An 18131-nucleotide genomic window follows, 5' to 3' on the forward strand; every position below is an offset into this window, starting at 1 on the left:
ATTTTGAAAATGTATCGTATACATAGTAACGAACTTTGCATTAAACTCGAACGATTAGAGACGATCTCAATCTTCCTTACAGCTAGTATATTATATGTACTACAACTATCACCACACCCTCAAACCACTACTCAACATAATATAATATAAAATATTCAATCACTCCAATTATTTTCACCATGTCATCAAGTATATATGCTAACAGAATATTATTTTGTATTATTATATTAAAAGTTAGACAGTAGTATTACGTATTATGTTTTATATTGTCGATATTATGTAAACTATGTAAAAAAAAATACAATTATAATGATAACCTTGATAATATTATTCTTTAAATAAAATGTCAAATCCTACTGAAGCACTCAAAAGCTACAGATTTTATTAAAAGAAATTTGAAAAGATCGTACCACCTATATAGAACATAATGATAAATATTATGATAAAAATATAAATTGTATACATTTCATACAAATGTCTTAATTCAGACCAAAGGTTCTTCAGCATAAGTTATTCGGTAAAGGGTACCATTTCACTTTTCATACCGTTTTTTTTAAATTAAAGTAGAAAATGATTAAAAATTTATTTTTCAGTTTTAAAGTTTGAGTATTGACTTACCTACATAATTGTATTGTAATCAAAATCTTCCCTTATGTTGAAGGGTTTTTCAAGAAACATAAAATAAATTAGCTTTTGTTTAAATTAAAAAAGCAAAAGTTCAAAAGTTCAAATGCAATCGATTTACTGCTATTATAAGATCATTATTAATACATGAAATGATAAAAAAAAACCCCATAAATAATGGATACGAAACTTAACCCTTACGACCGTATGACAATGTGTACATGTATATTTCTCTGTTGACGACTAATTTTAATTTTTTCGATATTTTTACTTAACGTAAGAAAGAATTGGAGCATGATAAAATCACACAAACGATATTTAAAAAAAATAAAAATAAAGTATTCGAGCAAACAACAGTGTTTGCTGATTTTTCGCTTCGTTCAAGTTCTATAAACACTAACTTTTTGTATGTTATAGATAATCGAACGGTTATTTTGTGAGACATAAAAACAAAATAATAAACATTATACATTTTATAAAAAAAAAAAACTATTGTCTTTTAGGTTTTGTTGAGTTCTACATAATATCATCTAATATTGAAGACATTTTATTTTTATTTAAAATTTCCTTACGGCTGGTTTCTACGTCATACAATAAACAAACAGTCCTACAATTTGTCAAATAATAAATCTATCCAGTAATTCAAATAGAGAATATTATTATTAAATAAATGCCATGAGGATTAGTGGGCTTCACTGGAAAAAAACTCATGTGGAGGCCCAGCGAAAATTGTTATTTTATTTACGATTGTTTATAGTTTAGTAATAAATTAATTGTAAAGTTTTTTAACATAAGTTTGTTACGATTGATTTTGTTCGTAGATGGAATTAGAGTTTATGCTAAATAATAATAATGTGACGTGCAGGATCGTTTTATTTCGACGGATACCAATGGCTTAAGTAATATTTAAGCATTATTTAATATGAAGAATGAGAAAATTGTTAAAAATATTTAACTTATAAGTTTAAATAGGATACGAGTTCCGTAAGTATGTAAAATTGTGGTCATATTTTATTTTTGGCGGCAAAATATCGGTACTCATTAATCAAGTTGCTAAAAGTATGTTTAGAAGTCACTTTAATAGGTCTTCACTTTATTTATTGTAGAGTATATAAAAAAAGATAAGTCTTTATTTATGAGTCTAATAAAAGTTCCAATAAGGTACTTAATACGTCCAACATATTATGACAGTAGATAGTCAATAAGGCTTCAACTACAAATATGTACGTTCATAGAATGATAAAAAAAAAAAATAACTAAGCATGATACAAATATTTATAAAACACTGTGTTTATTGAGTGTTGCCCTGTAAAGTGGCAATAAACATTTATTATGGGTAAACAAAGGTGTTTTTGTTTTCGATTGGTTAAATATTATCTATCTTTTCTGACAAGATGAATATATTTTTACTATCATTTTTACCCTTTTAAACATTAGTTTGTCGTTATATTTGTTTTGGATTAATAAACAGAATTTAAAACATTTTATTTTCCATTTCAGCGCGTTAGTTTCGTTATCATTGTACCTTTATAATAATATATGATATGTATTACCTGTTTGAATATTTCAGAATATCTATCTATAACTTTGTAACACATCATCGGTTGCACTACACACAGACATCTATATATATAAATATATTGATGCTATATATTTCGTATATACCTACCTACCTATTATATAATAAACCATAATATTGTAAATATTTTTAAACCTAAGATTTTATTAAAAATTGAAACGGCGATTTATAAATTTGGTGAACTAAATGGCTGACGTGAAATTATTTTTTATTTTTACGTCACAACCGAACGACAGTTTGTCTTCTTGCTTGATTAATTTTCAGTGTATATACTCATAAAACATGCCACCGTATAGAGATTATTTTTATAGCCGACTACCGGATATTGAGTTTCGATAACCCAAATATATTTTTATTGCACAATACGCGTCATGTGGCCGATTCTATAGCAAAGGAATCCGTCAAAAAGAAAAAACCAATTTTTTTTACGACGAGAATAATAATATTATGATTTCGTCTGCAAGTAGGTACCTCTTTGTCGTTGGTGTAATATAATATTATTATATATTTATAAATGTGTTTGTTTAATATAATATATAGTTTATTATACCTATAACAGTTTATTGTATTAGACCGTTGGCAATGATTCACGGGTACACGCATACACACACTTGTACACTTTAATGTGAAAACTAAATTTTACTCACTTGGAATTCTGTTGATGGCTCTAAGCGGCCTCAGCACCCTTATTGTTCGTATGGCAGAGAAATTTATGTTCTCCACGTTCAAACAGTACTCCAAAGCACTGAAAAGCGAGAGAATAAAAATTTTAATAACAAAAAAAAAAAATCCAACACATATTATATGGTAAATAGCGAAACGGCGCTTAATCCAAGTGATCAACGGGAATTTTAAAAAGCGCACATTTAGGCTAACCCATTAATCACGGGCGTGCATAATATATTGTTATGCAGTACGAAATAAAAATAAATGTCAGCAGTTTATTAACGTATTATATCGTTATGCGTACCCTGCGATCACGATGAAAAAATCTAATCTGTTCCAGGAGTCTGCGAGGTATGTGCAGGGACCGTACGCTCCCATGGCGATCATTTTCACTATCATTTCCAGCGAAAAGAACGCGAATATGAAGTCGTCGAACACCTGAAAACAGTTGCAGTCACATTAGAGCCACTCCATGTCCAAAGGAAATAAAAAAAATATGATTTGAAAAAAAAAAAATCCCATTACTTGTAGAATTCTGCATCGTCTGGATATGCACTGATCGTCCACGCACGGCTGATACATGCCCAGGGTAACACAGTTCAGCAGTATGACAAGCATGCTCGCTCTCTCGAACCACGTGTATAAGGGTTGGTTAAGGAAATAATGTTTGCAAGACGTTTATAAATTATAATCAATTTAAACAAGTTATAAGTGTACATACTGTATTTTTTCAATAGATATTATTTTTCAACATAATGTTATATTGTTATTGTAATACATTTCAAAAACATTTGGAAGAATTTTGTATGGTTCATATCAAATATTTTAAGCATTCCGAAAAATAATCATTGACCTCCATATAAACGCATATTTCTTTTAAATTTCTCTCTTCAATATTAGTAGAGACTTTAACGCTAAACAATGATTTGGATGTATTCAACCCGTTATAATCCGACCATGGACGCATGCGTTTAATTCGATGTTTGATTTCAATAGGCTATTAAGTATTACCTATAGCTTCGAAATTAACAATCATTTTGATTTAAATTCATAAATAACTGATTGATTTTTTCGAATTTTTTATTTCATTATACAGTTTAAAATAAGTTTAAAATTCTCCTTTCGAACAAAATATTAATGTTCTAAACGCAGATAAAAAGATTTTCGTAAATAAATTATGGTCATATAATTTTTTTTCGATGACAGATATTAAAATTTATAATCATGATTTTATCTCACGTGCTTAAAATATATACCAGCTGATATATTTATATTCAATCCAATATTTTTATGTAAAAAAAAATTTTAAAAAGTCCACATGAAAAAATTCTATTTTACAAGGTAGTAGAATAAACCACTACTCAAATCCCGGCCATTCCTGTAGGATACAATCTACAACAACACTTCATATTGCTAGCTGGGTATTATTCTACATATTTATTAAATTTATTTACATATTATTTTCATAATAATGACATAATCTTGTATTCAATGTCGAGTTTTTTATCCAACAATACATTTTTTTACCGATCTTAAGAGAAAAAAAAACTGAAAACACTTTTAAAATATTTATGAATAGCTCATAAAGATCTAATCATGTACATGAAAAAATAACTCAGATAGTCTTTTCTCAGAATTATATTCGTATCCTAACGACAGTATTACTAATCGACTTCAGAAAAAGGAATAATTGAAGCCACCAAAAATATCGGCTGTAAATAAAACTCATATCCACCTTTCTCATAGGATAATATTGTTAATATTTTAACAGATTATTTTATGATATTCCAAGGAAGGCTGGTACACGTGCATATAAACTTAAAATAAAAATGGGAAACTTATATTTTGTTCAGTTCGCCTAACTCAACTATTCATTAAATTGTTTGGAAATAGTTTCACCATCATATTTTAATTTCCCAATGTTGTAACTTAAAAGTGTTTTTCGTACAACGATAATAAATTATGATTTATGATATAGTTTCATAATATTATACAATAATTTGTGTATAATGTGAAGACGCTAATCAACTGAAATTAATATACGAAATTAGTTCAATATGAATATGCATAGAGTTTTAACTAATCAACACCATTTTGGTTTAAGTTTTTACAATGCTTTTTGGGTTTAGCATTTATTAGAATACATTAACTATAAATAAAATACATATATTATAAACAAATATAGTTGCCAGTTTTTTTTTTTTTTGAGGTAGTAGGGTTTAGGATATTTTGATAAAATCCAAATATTTCCTAGTTCCTAATGCATCTAATTTTACCTATGACTATATTATGATCGTTATATAGTTGAAACTGTAAGTAATTCTAAGTAATAAAATATATGGCATACTGAGCTATTGTTTTTCTATCCTCAATGTACTCAAATACATGTGAGTAATACGAATATTATATTTTTTATGAAATATAAATAACCTGATGCTAAATAGATCAAAGATACTTATATGTTAATATATTATGCAACTACTTAACCTAACTAGATGAAATGTGTTCATATTACCAGTATAGTTGTAAACAATATCATTAACAGTATAAAACATTTCTTAATATGTTTTATATTTTTTAACCAATATAATATGTTTAGGCGTTTAGCATAATTTGTAATATAATTTAGCATAAACAACTAATGGTAATAATGGACATATTTGTTCACAAGTTTCCTTCTTATACTTATTCAATTATTGTTTTACCTAAGTGTTTAACTCTATTATAAAATGTATTAATCAAAATGTTAACTGTTGTCGTCTGGCGTCTATATTTCAATAAATGAATAAAAATAAATAACGACTTCTAAGTTAACCGGTGTTATCTTTATTTTTTTTTTCATACATTATACATTTTTCACTGCTCGTTACAAACTGGAAATATGTCAAACATGTTGTAACTAATATATTTCAACGTTTCTTCTTTAATCAGATATGCTGTCTTCCCCTTTTCGGTATTGGTTTAAAAGAGACTAATGGTGGTTTTATCGGTAACAGCATCAACAGTAAGTCGCTTATTGCGTATCAATACATGGATATATATGTCTTAAAAAAAAATTGCAAGGTATTTATGTAACACAAGTAAAGAATATAAAAAAACATAGTTTCGACTTGCTTAGTGTATTAGTCAAATAATCGATAACTCGTGAGAGCTATACATAAAATAATATGAGCTCTGCCACCAGTGGCTACAACATGGTGGATGGGGTTTGGGCTGTTTAACGTCCTCCAACCTTCACTTTTATCCCTAATAAATGTATTATGTACAAACGGAAACTGTGAAAAACTTAGTTCAGTTTATACTTTAACCCCCCTTCATTATCCTTGCTCCACCGCTGTCTTCCACGATAATCTTAATAGATGAAATAGTTTTTGAAAATAATGATAATAAGTTTAATTATAAATTACACACCTAATATAACACGACATTCAACTCGAGAATATCATTATATATTATTAATAAGCATAACAGTTTTGTTATTTGATATTATGATTTGGGTATTTACTTTTTACTGTGGTATTAATGAGTAATTTTTTTGAGTAGGTAAACGCTTCTGTAAAGTTAAGTAAAGTATTAAGCAATGGCCGTTTGAGTGTAACCGTTTTGGCGCCCAACATCAAATTTGTACGACTTTATTTCGATTTATTTTAAACAACTCACTCTTTTCTCTTTGATCTAAATTTCAAGACATCCAAAGTAATTTTAATAGTAAATTAGTTATTCAATTTTCAATTTATATCACCTTAATCCATATATTTTATTCATGAAATTGAATTTAAAAAATAGCATTATCTATATAATATATATAAGTATATATTATAAATAAATCTCGATTTTATAATAATTTACATTTTGATCATTCTAGTTTATTGTTAATGTTATAATGTTTTAGTAATACCATTGTCTAAATTTTTTCTAATAAACTTACAACAAATATTTTATTTTACTTAAGATTTTATCAACATATAAACGAAAATGTATTTTGTAGGTACCAAAAATGATCAAATTCCAATGTATGGAATATTATGTAGATACCTATATCTATCTTAAATTAAATAGAAATATAATTATAAAACTTAAACTGATGATATTTAGAAATTATTAAGCTAAAATCAATTGGTAAGGCTTGTTTATATAAATGGTTTTCAATCACAATATAAATTTCTGAACATTTGTTTGAAAGACAAATTAATATGTGCATCGACACAGAACTTGATTAAATAATTTTACTTGTACCTACCTACGTTTGATTACGTGCCTTTTAGAGTTTTAGCTACCTTTGAAACCAACCAACATTTTGATCCAAAGTCAAAAATAATTAATTAATTAATTAATTAATAGTTATTGTATATTTGACATTATTTGTGTCTATGTGTAACATAAAATAGTAATGGCATAAACACAACCTAAAAGGGTTTTTTGTGAATTATTTATATGTTATTAGGTACTTATTATTATTCCTTAACTTTAAGATTTATAATTATTGTTTAAACATTTGGTTAAAAACACTTTTAATAGGTTATATTTTTGCCTGTACCTATCAGAAAAAATTAAAAAACCATTCAAGGTTTGAAATATGCTTAAAAAACTATTTCACGTGAAAATAAGAAAAAAAAATTATAATAAACTTAAATGCTTCTTCAGTTTGTCCAAGCATAAAATAATGTTGTGCCCTCTGAGAACACGTTGTTGTCCTTTTAAAACTAAATCAAAGCAATTTAATTTTTAAACTCAAATCCAAACAAAATATTATAAAGTTTAAATGTTTTCACATGCGGAAAAAATTCAATAAAGATTAAAACATGAGCTTGAAGGGAAAATAATGAGATCTCCACTTTGATGTAAATTTATTCTTGTTTAAATATAATAATATTTATTATATAACTAGGTATTATAAGATTAAATAATAAATATTTATCATAACGTTATTCTATGGCACGAAAAATGAAAACATAAAAATCGTTTTTCTTCTATTTTTTAATATTGTATCAATACAACTTTATTTAAATGTACACTTCAAGCTTCTTTACATGACAATTAGTATAATAATATGTTAGTAAGATATATCTATCTTATTTCAGATGAAGAATTCAAGGTTGCATTCATATTTGTTTATTTAATCGTATTTTTTTAAATCGTAGTTTAAAAAAATATGTAAACAGTTTTGTTTTGAATAATTTAATGAACTAAGTTGAGTTTTTTTTTTTATATTTGTTGTTGGCTATTTATGTCTATATGTAATTATATCATTCTATAATTAATTAAATATTACGTCACAACACATAGAATTGAAAATATAAACTGATTACAGATTGTATATTATGTTATAAACTGAAATATATTAAAATTATTATAAAGCACTGGTTCTAATTCAGTAAATTGTTTGCATTCTATACAGTTACCCTTTGACATAAACGTTGAAATATTGTCTACTATAATATGACAAACTATACAGGCACAATTTATTACTTATAAATCAAGGAACAAAAACTACAGAATAATCCTTAAATTGTTTCTAAACTTTAAATGGCATATTATACAAAATATGTCCGACCACAAAAAAAAAACGAATTGTTATGAAAAAGTGTAATATTATTATTGTGCAGTTGACAAACAAAAAATAAATATGATTATAAACCACGAAAAAAGTATATATTTCAATTTCATATTATAGAATGCTTGTATAAAGTGTATTTATTTATTTTATATTTTTCAAAATAAATTTATCACATCAAAATATTTTCTATACAATGATGGTTTCAGTATAAAATGTGAATATTATGTACTAAAAAATTTACTGAAACAACAAAGCATTGTTTAACATACAGTCTCGAAGATCTCTAAAAAATAATCTTGAAAACCATTAAGAGATTCGTTTAATTTGACTTAAAATGTCAACGTTAGTGAAATGTATTACATCTCCCTGATATTGAATCAGAAAGTCTGTTTTTTTTTTTATACCATAAGATATAACCGCGGAAATAACAGATTGAGTGTACGTTGAGTATTGATTTAACAATTTACTATTCATGATAAGAAATGCGTTCTGATATATTACAGGCGTGTTTATATTTTTAGTTAATGCGAGGTTTATGATATCTCAAAACTTATGATCAAGAATTATTTTTAAGTCCTTTACCGTCATGGTTTTAATACATACTAATAAGTAATAACTAATAATTAATATGATAGTATAGTATTATATTGATATAGTCATTTAGATACAAATCAGTAATCACAAATGTACAATTTTCATGAACATATTATATAATATTTTCACCATAAATAAGTTATTTTTTAATGAAAACCAATTGGGTTTTTGCTCATATATGTATTTCAAATGTTTACATTTATAAACAGCCAATATTGTCAGTGGACAAAATATTCATAGCTAACTTTGGTTCATTTTCGTTCTCGGCTCTCATAGCACTCAAGATTTACAATATTGAATGTAGAATATTATTCAATGTTGTTTTTCAGTTTTTGTGTTACTATGACGTGCAGGGGATGCGGGGGACGAAGTCGAAAACGGGTTACTTTACAATTTATCCGCTATGGAACGGTGTCTTTAAAATCAGTGTCCGTCTTCAATTTTTTTTTCCAATTCAAGCCCTTTATACAAGTACAAATATATTATAATATAAATATCATGTGTAAAATCAAATCAAAGTATTTATACAAAGCAAACTGACAATTAATTATAAATATTTATTTTATGTTTGATATTAATATCAAGTAAGTATACCGTTCGTTATTTCAGTTAAAACTTTGATTACAAATTAAATACCGTTCAACTTCCAAATGACTACTACACATCAAATTTAAATTGCGATTTTGAATATGACTAAATCCTCTATTTAAGCTAAAGTATATACTAAAAATATTGTTTTATAACACAAACAGCATCATTAATAATATATTAAATAATGTCGAAAGCATTTTACGCTTGATAAAACAATTTGTAGGCTACGAAGTACATACCCAGGTACCTAATTTAATATCTATGTAACTTCGAAAATTACACATACATTTGAAAATTGCTGTAAACGATTGTATAATGTTATTACTGTTGATTCAGTAAAATTTTCACATTTCATAATTTCCATCTACCTAATTATTCGATCGAACTATGTAGGTATATTTGTTGTATACATTTATTCCACAACGTACACACTTTGTTAGAATTTTAAGCACTGCAATTGTGTGTATAACTAAAATTATAACTGCATTTCAATGAGTTGGTATGTGAGTATGTGTGTGTGTGTGCCTGAGAGAAAGAGAGAGAGCTAGATAGAGAGTTAGAGAAATAATGAGGGAAGGAGAGAGATAGTATAATATTATAATATCTGAACGGGATAAAGTACGATATTGGGAAGCTCTAAAGCCAATTACAATATTTTATACTGTCGTTTTTTAGTGTCAACCAATTATACTCATTTGGTACTCTACTACAAATTGTTACTGAGAAGAGTATACAATTAACAAAATTCCCAGTATACATATGCTTTGATAAATATTATCAAACCTATATTTTTACCTGACACAGTGGTTTGCAGTGACTGTGATCATAAACATTGTTGGTACAAAATGTTTAAGTGCGTATTAAACTCGATCGTTATTTTTATGAAACACTTAGGCGTGTAGCGCTACACTCGTGTGCGAATACAATTTTTTAACTATTATTACGATTTAAGATGATTTTTTCAGTGTTCAATTTTACTACACCATCGGATAAAATGTTATATACTATTATGTAATTGAATAAAGTGTAAACAATAATAATAATAATATTATACCCATAATCACAGAATGAAAATTATATTGTTGCTATTGTATAATATAAATAGAATTGCCACCTCTAAAGCAATCAGAAAACAAAATTTGCTAAGGAAAATGTGTGTGATTATTATTATATAATATAATAATATATATATATATATATATACAGTTGTACCTACAATATCACACAATCTGTACTTATACTTCTAAGTTCTAATAGAACACCATTGCAATAAAAAAGGATTTGGGTAATTTTTATTCCATCACAAGCAAGTGCAACGATAACATTTTATTCACAGTTTTTAATCGATCGATTATAGTTTCGTGAATGATATAGATAAGTAGTTTTATCTGTGGGTAGCTCGCATATATTTTATATTATCGCACATATTACTAATATTCACTACCATCTCCGCACAGCTGTTGCCTTGGAGGTGACCAACTCTCTTTTGTTGTAATTATACTTTTCTCCTCCTACGTTTGTGTTATATTGTTATTGTTGGAATTTAATTCACTAATAAAATTTGAAAAAAATACAAACATTTATTATGATATTATGCGTGGTTTGCCAGCTATTTAAGGTTAATTTCAATGTAGAAATTGTATGTAGTATTGTTTGATCCTCCCCACTAATACACGTATATACATGATGAATTACCTATAATCTACACTTAACCTATAATAATTATACACATTTTAATAACTATATCTTATTTAATCGATAGACTAGTCTACTTCAAATATAACTAGACACTTTTCGTGATGATTGTGTATGCTCGTCATGATTATACGAGTTATTTAATTCCAAGTGTAAAAAGCTGCAAGGAAAGATCCATGTTTCTCTTGATATAATCCACCCTCACTACTAGCTGCAATAGTAGCGCTACTTATTTCTTAATCGCGATTCGCGGCCTACTATACTTTTATGTTATCCGCTTTTATAGTCAAACTTTTATGAAACGAACGAAAAATAAAACAGAATCGTTAAGTCAGTCACTCACCCTCGTCGATTACTTTATTGCTGGTCCGCTGCAGCGTCTTACCAAACGGACTGGAGGGGAAGGACCGGATATCGTTATTTTTAGTGATGTTATGTATACCATATACAGCCCGAAGCGTAATAAAATTGTTATGGTTTTAATGGTAAACGGACCAAATCTCCACAAACACAAATCTCCCCTTTTGTCAGCGGACCTAATTGTGCAATACTTTTATTTTTTACCAATGTAACCATTTATGTGTTACTTGTGTCTACAAATACTCACAAAGATAAAAAACACAAACACACACACACACACACACACACACACACACACACACACACACACACACACACACACACACACACACATACATGGCGATCAATGCATAACATGGAACTCACTTTTTCGAAAGTTAAATTATTAACTGTAAATAATTATAAATTTTAGAAATAGCAACGAATTGCACACAAAAACACACACAATTAAAAAAGTTATAATCGTTATCGTTTAATTTAAAATATTTTAGAAAAAAATTCAATCACCGTCATGGTTGTGTAAATGTGGTACAGTAAAACACTACATAATATTATATTATAAATTATTGTACAGGAACTGATCACTCGAGTGATTCTTTTAACTTAATAACTGTCTAGTTTTCTCAAAAATTTTTACTAATATCATTGAAATTTATTAAAAAACAACAATTTTGAAAAATGTCATACTCTTTACCCACTATTTTATTTCGTTATTATATTAATTAAAATTCAACATTTTTGTAACAATAACACACATTTTTAATTTAACATTCCATAGAAATATTTTTTTATGTGTACAATTTAATTTCAAACTAGTGGTTAATTTGTATGTATCTTAAGTTTTGACAATCACAGCAGTAAAGAGTATATTTCAACATTTTCCAACGAATCCCTGTTGTACACTCTACCTCTCAAATCATCTAATTATTAATTGTTCGAAATTTGATTTTCAAAAAAATATTCTGCTTCGGAATATGAATAAATTAAAACGTAGTTTGTATTTCGATAAAGCAAAAACATTCAAAACTATAACGATAAAAAATAGTAAAAAATATTATTCTTTGTTCAAAAATGTATTGTTTTATAAAATAACTTTAAATCATCGTAAAAATAAAAAATTAATACTTTTAGTGACTATCGTTTACTTTTAAAACAATCACTCTGTATATGGTATTATTATTTATTGTATATTATACAAATATGCATTATCGTGTCCGGGCACGAAATATACTCGTCGATCCGAAGAGATGTCCGACGTCCGTTATAATAATATTGTAATAAATAGTGGTTGAGGATTGTTTTTGTTTCTCTTATATTTTTATTTTCTTCGCCGTCTAGCTGTGTACGTCCTACTCTAGCACTGAATTCACAGACAGCTCCGATTTCATTCCTCTTCCGCCTCTATAATATATTATATACTATTCTCGTGAGCTATTTAACTTTCCATAAAAACCAACTACTTTCATTACTGTTTGTTGGGTTTTTTTGTTTTTTTTTTTTTTCAAAAAAAGAAAAAATAAATAAATAATAATGTCAAAAGAGCTTTTTTTTGGCAGTCAAGTTTTTATTTAGCTCTACGGGGGAGACGAAGAGTCGTATGTTTATTTTATGCAATTCGTATATTACAATGTATATATATATATACTTATGTATTACGTGTATATATATATATATTTATATGTTACATGAGTAAACACGATAAAAAATAAAACACAAACGTATTATACGTCTCTTTTTGTCTGATTCGAGACGAGAAACAAAAAAGTAGAGAATATTATAATACTTTTCCACGCCATTAAACGAGTAAATCACATTCATCGTACAGCGGATTAATTTTCAAAATGTACATAGTTTGGTTTTATAGCAAACTGCTGTAGATATTCGATAATCATGTATCGAAAGACAATAATATATTTGTATTTTGTTATACTCGGAAAACCGATTATCATTTATCTCCACAACACCATTTGTATAATAGTGATTAATTTATCACTGAACAGAAAAGTTTGGACGAGAGAAAAAGTTCAGATGGAATGTTTCGTGACTCTGCGAGATAATATCCTTTTGTTATTCCACTCTGATCATCTAAAATTAAAAAAAAAAAACTATGTAGGTAACTACTAACTTGATTAAGTATTCGATTTTTACAAATAAAAATTCTCAGAAAAAATGTTCTTCAAAATATGAAAGTTTCTAAAAAAAAAAAAATATTTTATATTAAAAAATGTCGTGTTTAAGTTGATTAAAAAAGAAAAATATTTTTCAAAGTTCATAAATATACCGATAGAATGACTTTTAGCTAAGTATTAAAATGATGCAACTGATAATAGACACGGGGACGTCTCTTTACTTCAAGTTTACTATGCATAACGAATGACAACTCTTTATATAATAAATATATATTATATAAACAAAAAATATTCGGTTTTCGTTTGACTTAACAAAAAATCATATGTGACCCAACATTTAGGGTTTGAATTCTGACACGATAAATAGCCAACGACATGCTTGAGAACCTAAATAATATACATGAAAAATGTGTGCCCATTGGTCAAAAACTGTGCATTTGCATAAAGAACGCTAAGAATTTAATTTAATTTATTACTATTATATTATAATAAAATTGATTAGTTATCGTGTACCTTTATATGTCCCCTTTATGTATTGTATTTATATATAAAGGCCTCTGATAGTTTTAATAAGAATGTCTTGAGGCAGTTTAAAAAAATGTAGCAACCCATTACATGGTATAACTTATTTTTTGAATTCATATGATTCCATTGACTGAACAGGAACTTAATAATTTATCTGTGGTATTTAAAAAAATAATGGACGAAATATGAATTTATAGAATTTCCAAATGCATTTAATAATTTGTGAATGTATTGATCAATGACTGCTATGAAATTTTAATACATTGTCCCCATAAAGTATTGATTTATTTGTAGTATACACGCTTACGGTTGATGGGTTATATTTTCGGCTAAAGGCCAAATAATAGACCTTATTTAGTATGTTGACGTATCACTCAAATTTCATATCTATATTAAATAATACAAATGTATAAGTGTACACATCCATAGTGTCTATCTAAATTAGTGTTAACTATTATTGCTGCAATGGAATTTTAAAACGAATCTTGACCGCATTTACAGATGTCTTCAAACTCAATTTGTCCATCACAATAGTTTTTTAAAAAAACGGCATATTTGATATTGAATAAGAGATTTTATTGGTTTTTTGACATCTAATTAATTTTGAATCAAATTTAAACTGTCATCTAAAAGTACAAAATATATAATGAATATTTAACAAATTCAATATCATGATTTAAAAAAAAAGTATTATACTTTTATAACAAATCCAATTTTGTGTAATATAATTGCCATTTTTATAGAAAACCAGAAATTCAATTTTTAATACATGCATTTGTATTCCATGACTAGGCATTTAGTAAGCAGACTATTTAAGTTTGAGCATAATTATGTATAAACACATAGTGCTATAATAGTAGAGCATTACTTAAAGTCAAACAATCTGCCATTTTCAGGAAAAAAAAACTTAACTAGAATCTGTAAAAGACATTTTCTGAAAATAAACTACTACGGGGAGCTACAGAGGTAAATATTTATTTCCATTTTGGTATAAACAACAAAATCCTCTTTGCTGATGCAACTAATATTTGTGTGAACGAGATTCTTAAATCTTTGAATTATAGTAACAGAGTGGCGTTACTATTTTTAGAAAACCTAGTAATATATATTATGCTGACATAAAATATCCAATACACTGTTTAACCTTCTATGAGTTACAACCAACTGTTTTAGATTAATTACAACACGAGAACGTTTTATTAGTTGGTTAGTGGTTATACGTATAGCAAAATTAATATTTTATTAGGTAATCTTACCCATTATCCATATCATGTTTCAATGCATTAATAGGTAGGTAAAATACGTAAGTTGCATTAGCATGATTTTACTATGTGATAGCTATATTGGGGATTTTTATTACTTAACCAATAAATGTTCTTCATTTCTATTTCTTATCGTCAAACTTTCATGAAAATGTCAATGATTTAAAGGTACTCATAGACAATGGAATGAATAACAACAATTATTGTATCAAACCATTATTAAGTACTAAACAACAACGTGATTTAAAACCGACCTCCCTCCATAGCCATTAGCTTTTAAAGTAATATTGTTAGCAATATTGTTTGTAATATTACAAACTTACAAACTAAAACATAAGTTTCTATTTTTCTATTTCTAAACTTTAAGCAGCTAGCAACAATTGAAAATAACTTGTTTTTTTTTTTTTACAAATTATACCCAATACAGGTAAGTACTCAAATTAGTACACACAGTTTCTGTACATAGCATCCTGTCTAGTTTTTAGTCAGACTAATTTATCATTATTGCACTTAATTTAGTTTTAGGTTTCTAATAAGTTTAGAACACCTTATGACGTCCTTGTGCTCTTTCGTCCGATTTTTAGTACTTATAGTTATAAGTATACAGTTACGATTGTTTATATTAAGATATAATTTATTTACTGACCGTAGTTTACTGTACATGGTTAAGATTGTTTGTAATAAGATTTTATAGCGGTTCTATTCAAAGTAAATTGATACTTGTCATTATTAAGAAAAAAAGGTAAATATCGAAGCATAAGTGCTGACAAATTATTTTTAAATTGTAAATGGAACTGTAGTTAAGGACGCTAAACCCGCATGTGTTGCCTTCGTCTTACAAGTGTATAACATAGCTAAAACTGTTTTCAGGGGAAAAGAAACACTCAGGCTGTAGTGATAGTTAAGAATCCAAATTGATATAGGATATAATTGAGAACATTATCTGTGAAATATCGTTTTTATTTTTTTTGACATCTCGTATACAAACATTGTCCTTATTGTCTCGAAACCCATTATTTTAGTGTTTTTCAAACTTGAATAATTTTTTGGTAGTTTCGATATCGAAAAAATAAAAACGATATTTCATAGCATAAGGACACTTTTTTATGTGGTGAACATTTCGTTACTTAGTTATTACCGTAGCCTTTTCGGTTCTTTCCCTCGCAAAACAGTTGTCGCCACGTTTTACATATTTTGTAAGACGGAGACCACACACGCGAGTATAGGATCCTCTTAATTGCGTTGTACCAAAATGCTTTTAGAAACCAGGAGTTTAACACGCTTGAGAGTGAGCGTTCCTGACTTGTTTATCAAATATTAAAATATAAGTCAAATGATAGAAATGTAAGACACCTTATTAGCGCTCTATTTCATGAATTGAAATAAGTAAATAAATAAACATAAAATAAAAACACATACGTCAAGTCATTCAATTTCACACGTTAAAATTATGTTATTGATATTTTATTTTTCTACAAAATAAAATAAAACTAAATATGTTATTATTCATTGTTAAATTACCTAATATATTCTATCGTAAAAAATAAAAATCAATGAATACCATACATTTATCGAGTACCTGAGCCAATGAATGCAAATGACAAATCATTGTGATTACAATTATTACGATGGTTAATTAAAAAAAATTTAACACTTATGGTGCTTAAGTGTGTAATAAGTTCGATTCTTATGTCCTAAATTAATATTTATTTATTTATTTTTCTTAATTATTATAAAATAACTTAAGTGATCACTCGCTATAAAGCCACGGTCCACTACTATTGGTATCCAATTAATACGAATACAGAAAAATTGATCATTATTATTATTTTTAAAACACATTAATTTATTAAATCGATAGCTGCAGTCAGTTATTTTTCTATAAGGTGGAGAAACTGCGACGACGCCGCTACTCCTCGACGATACTGCGCGTAGTTAATATACAAACGAGTTCGTTGAATACATTATTATATACCTACGTCTTGTTTTAATGAAGAGAAACGTCCCGATGGGTGAAAATGTTAAAACTTTAACGGTTCGCATATTCGAAACGAGAAATGCGTCAATAATAAATGGCATAACGCGTTTCAAGTACTTGTGTATATATATATATATGCACAGCCGACTCGGATGAATAGTGTCACTGTATATGGATATTCGTTGCACTTATCTCGAGTACATTATCTGCGCGTCCGTAAACTCTATATTCATGTTGTATAGGTAATACATATATGTATAAATATAAATCTTATTAATATGGAAAAAATATTGCATACACAGCGCGTACAGAGAGTAGAGACTATCATTGTACGTAGGTATAATACCTACGCACGTGGGCTCCTACGACCGAGTTCGTAAACGAAATGTTCCAAATGGTATTTTTGATAAGCCCAACGTCGCTCTGTGTACAAGACGTATAACTGTATATCGTACCTGTGCGTCACATAATTAGGCATGTCCATTCAAAAAATCGATCGGTCGATATAACACCAGCGATGTACTGCGCGTGTGATCATGCATGGGTTACCTGCAGCTACCGAATTTAGGCG

The 18131-nt window shown here is 27.5% G+C and overlaps 1 protein-coding gene across 7 annotated transcripts in view; it reads right to left on the reverse strand.

Moving 5' to 3' along the window:
- Window positions 1-18131, reverse strand: part of LOC111027871 (voltage-dependent T-type calcium channel subunit alpha-1G) — a 262059-nt gene that overhangs the window by 180809 nt on the left and 63119 nt on the right. For 5 of the 7 annotated variants that reach the window (XM_022306346.1, XM_022306344.1, XM_022306345.1 and 2 more), the window contains 3 exons: window positions 3395-3506; window positions 3174-3307; window positions 2851-2948 (listed from right to left, as the gene is read on the reverse strand). In XM_022306346.1, coding sequence (XP_022162038.1) covers window positions 2851-2948; window positions 3174-3307; window positions 3395-3506 — 344 coding nt within the window. The remainder of the gene's footprint in view (window positions 1-2850; window positions 2949-3173; window positions 3308-3394; window positions 3507-18131) is intronic. The other 2 variants (XM_022306348.1, XM_022306350.1) reach the window with 1 other exon arrangement.

The sequence above is a fragment of the Myzus persicae genome, unplaced genomic scaffold (genome assembly GCF_001856785.1).
Source record: "Myzus persicae strain clone G006 unplaced genomic scaffold, MPER_G0061.0, whole genome shotgun sequence".
NCBI classification, from domain to species: domain Eukaryota; kingdom Metazoa; phylum Arthropoda; class Insecta; order Hemiptera; family Aphididae; genus Myzus; species Myzus persicae.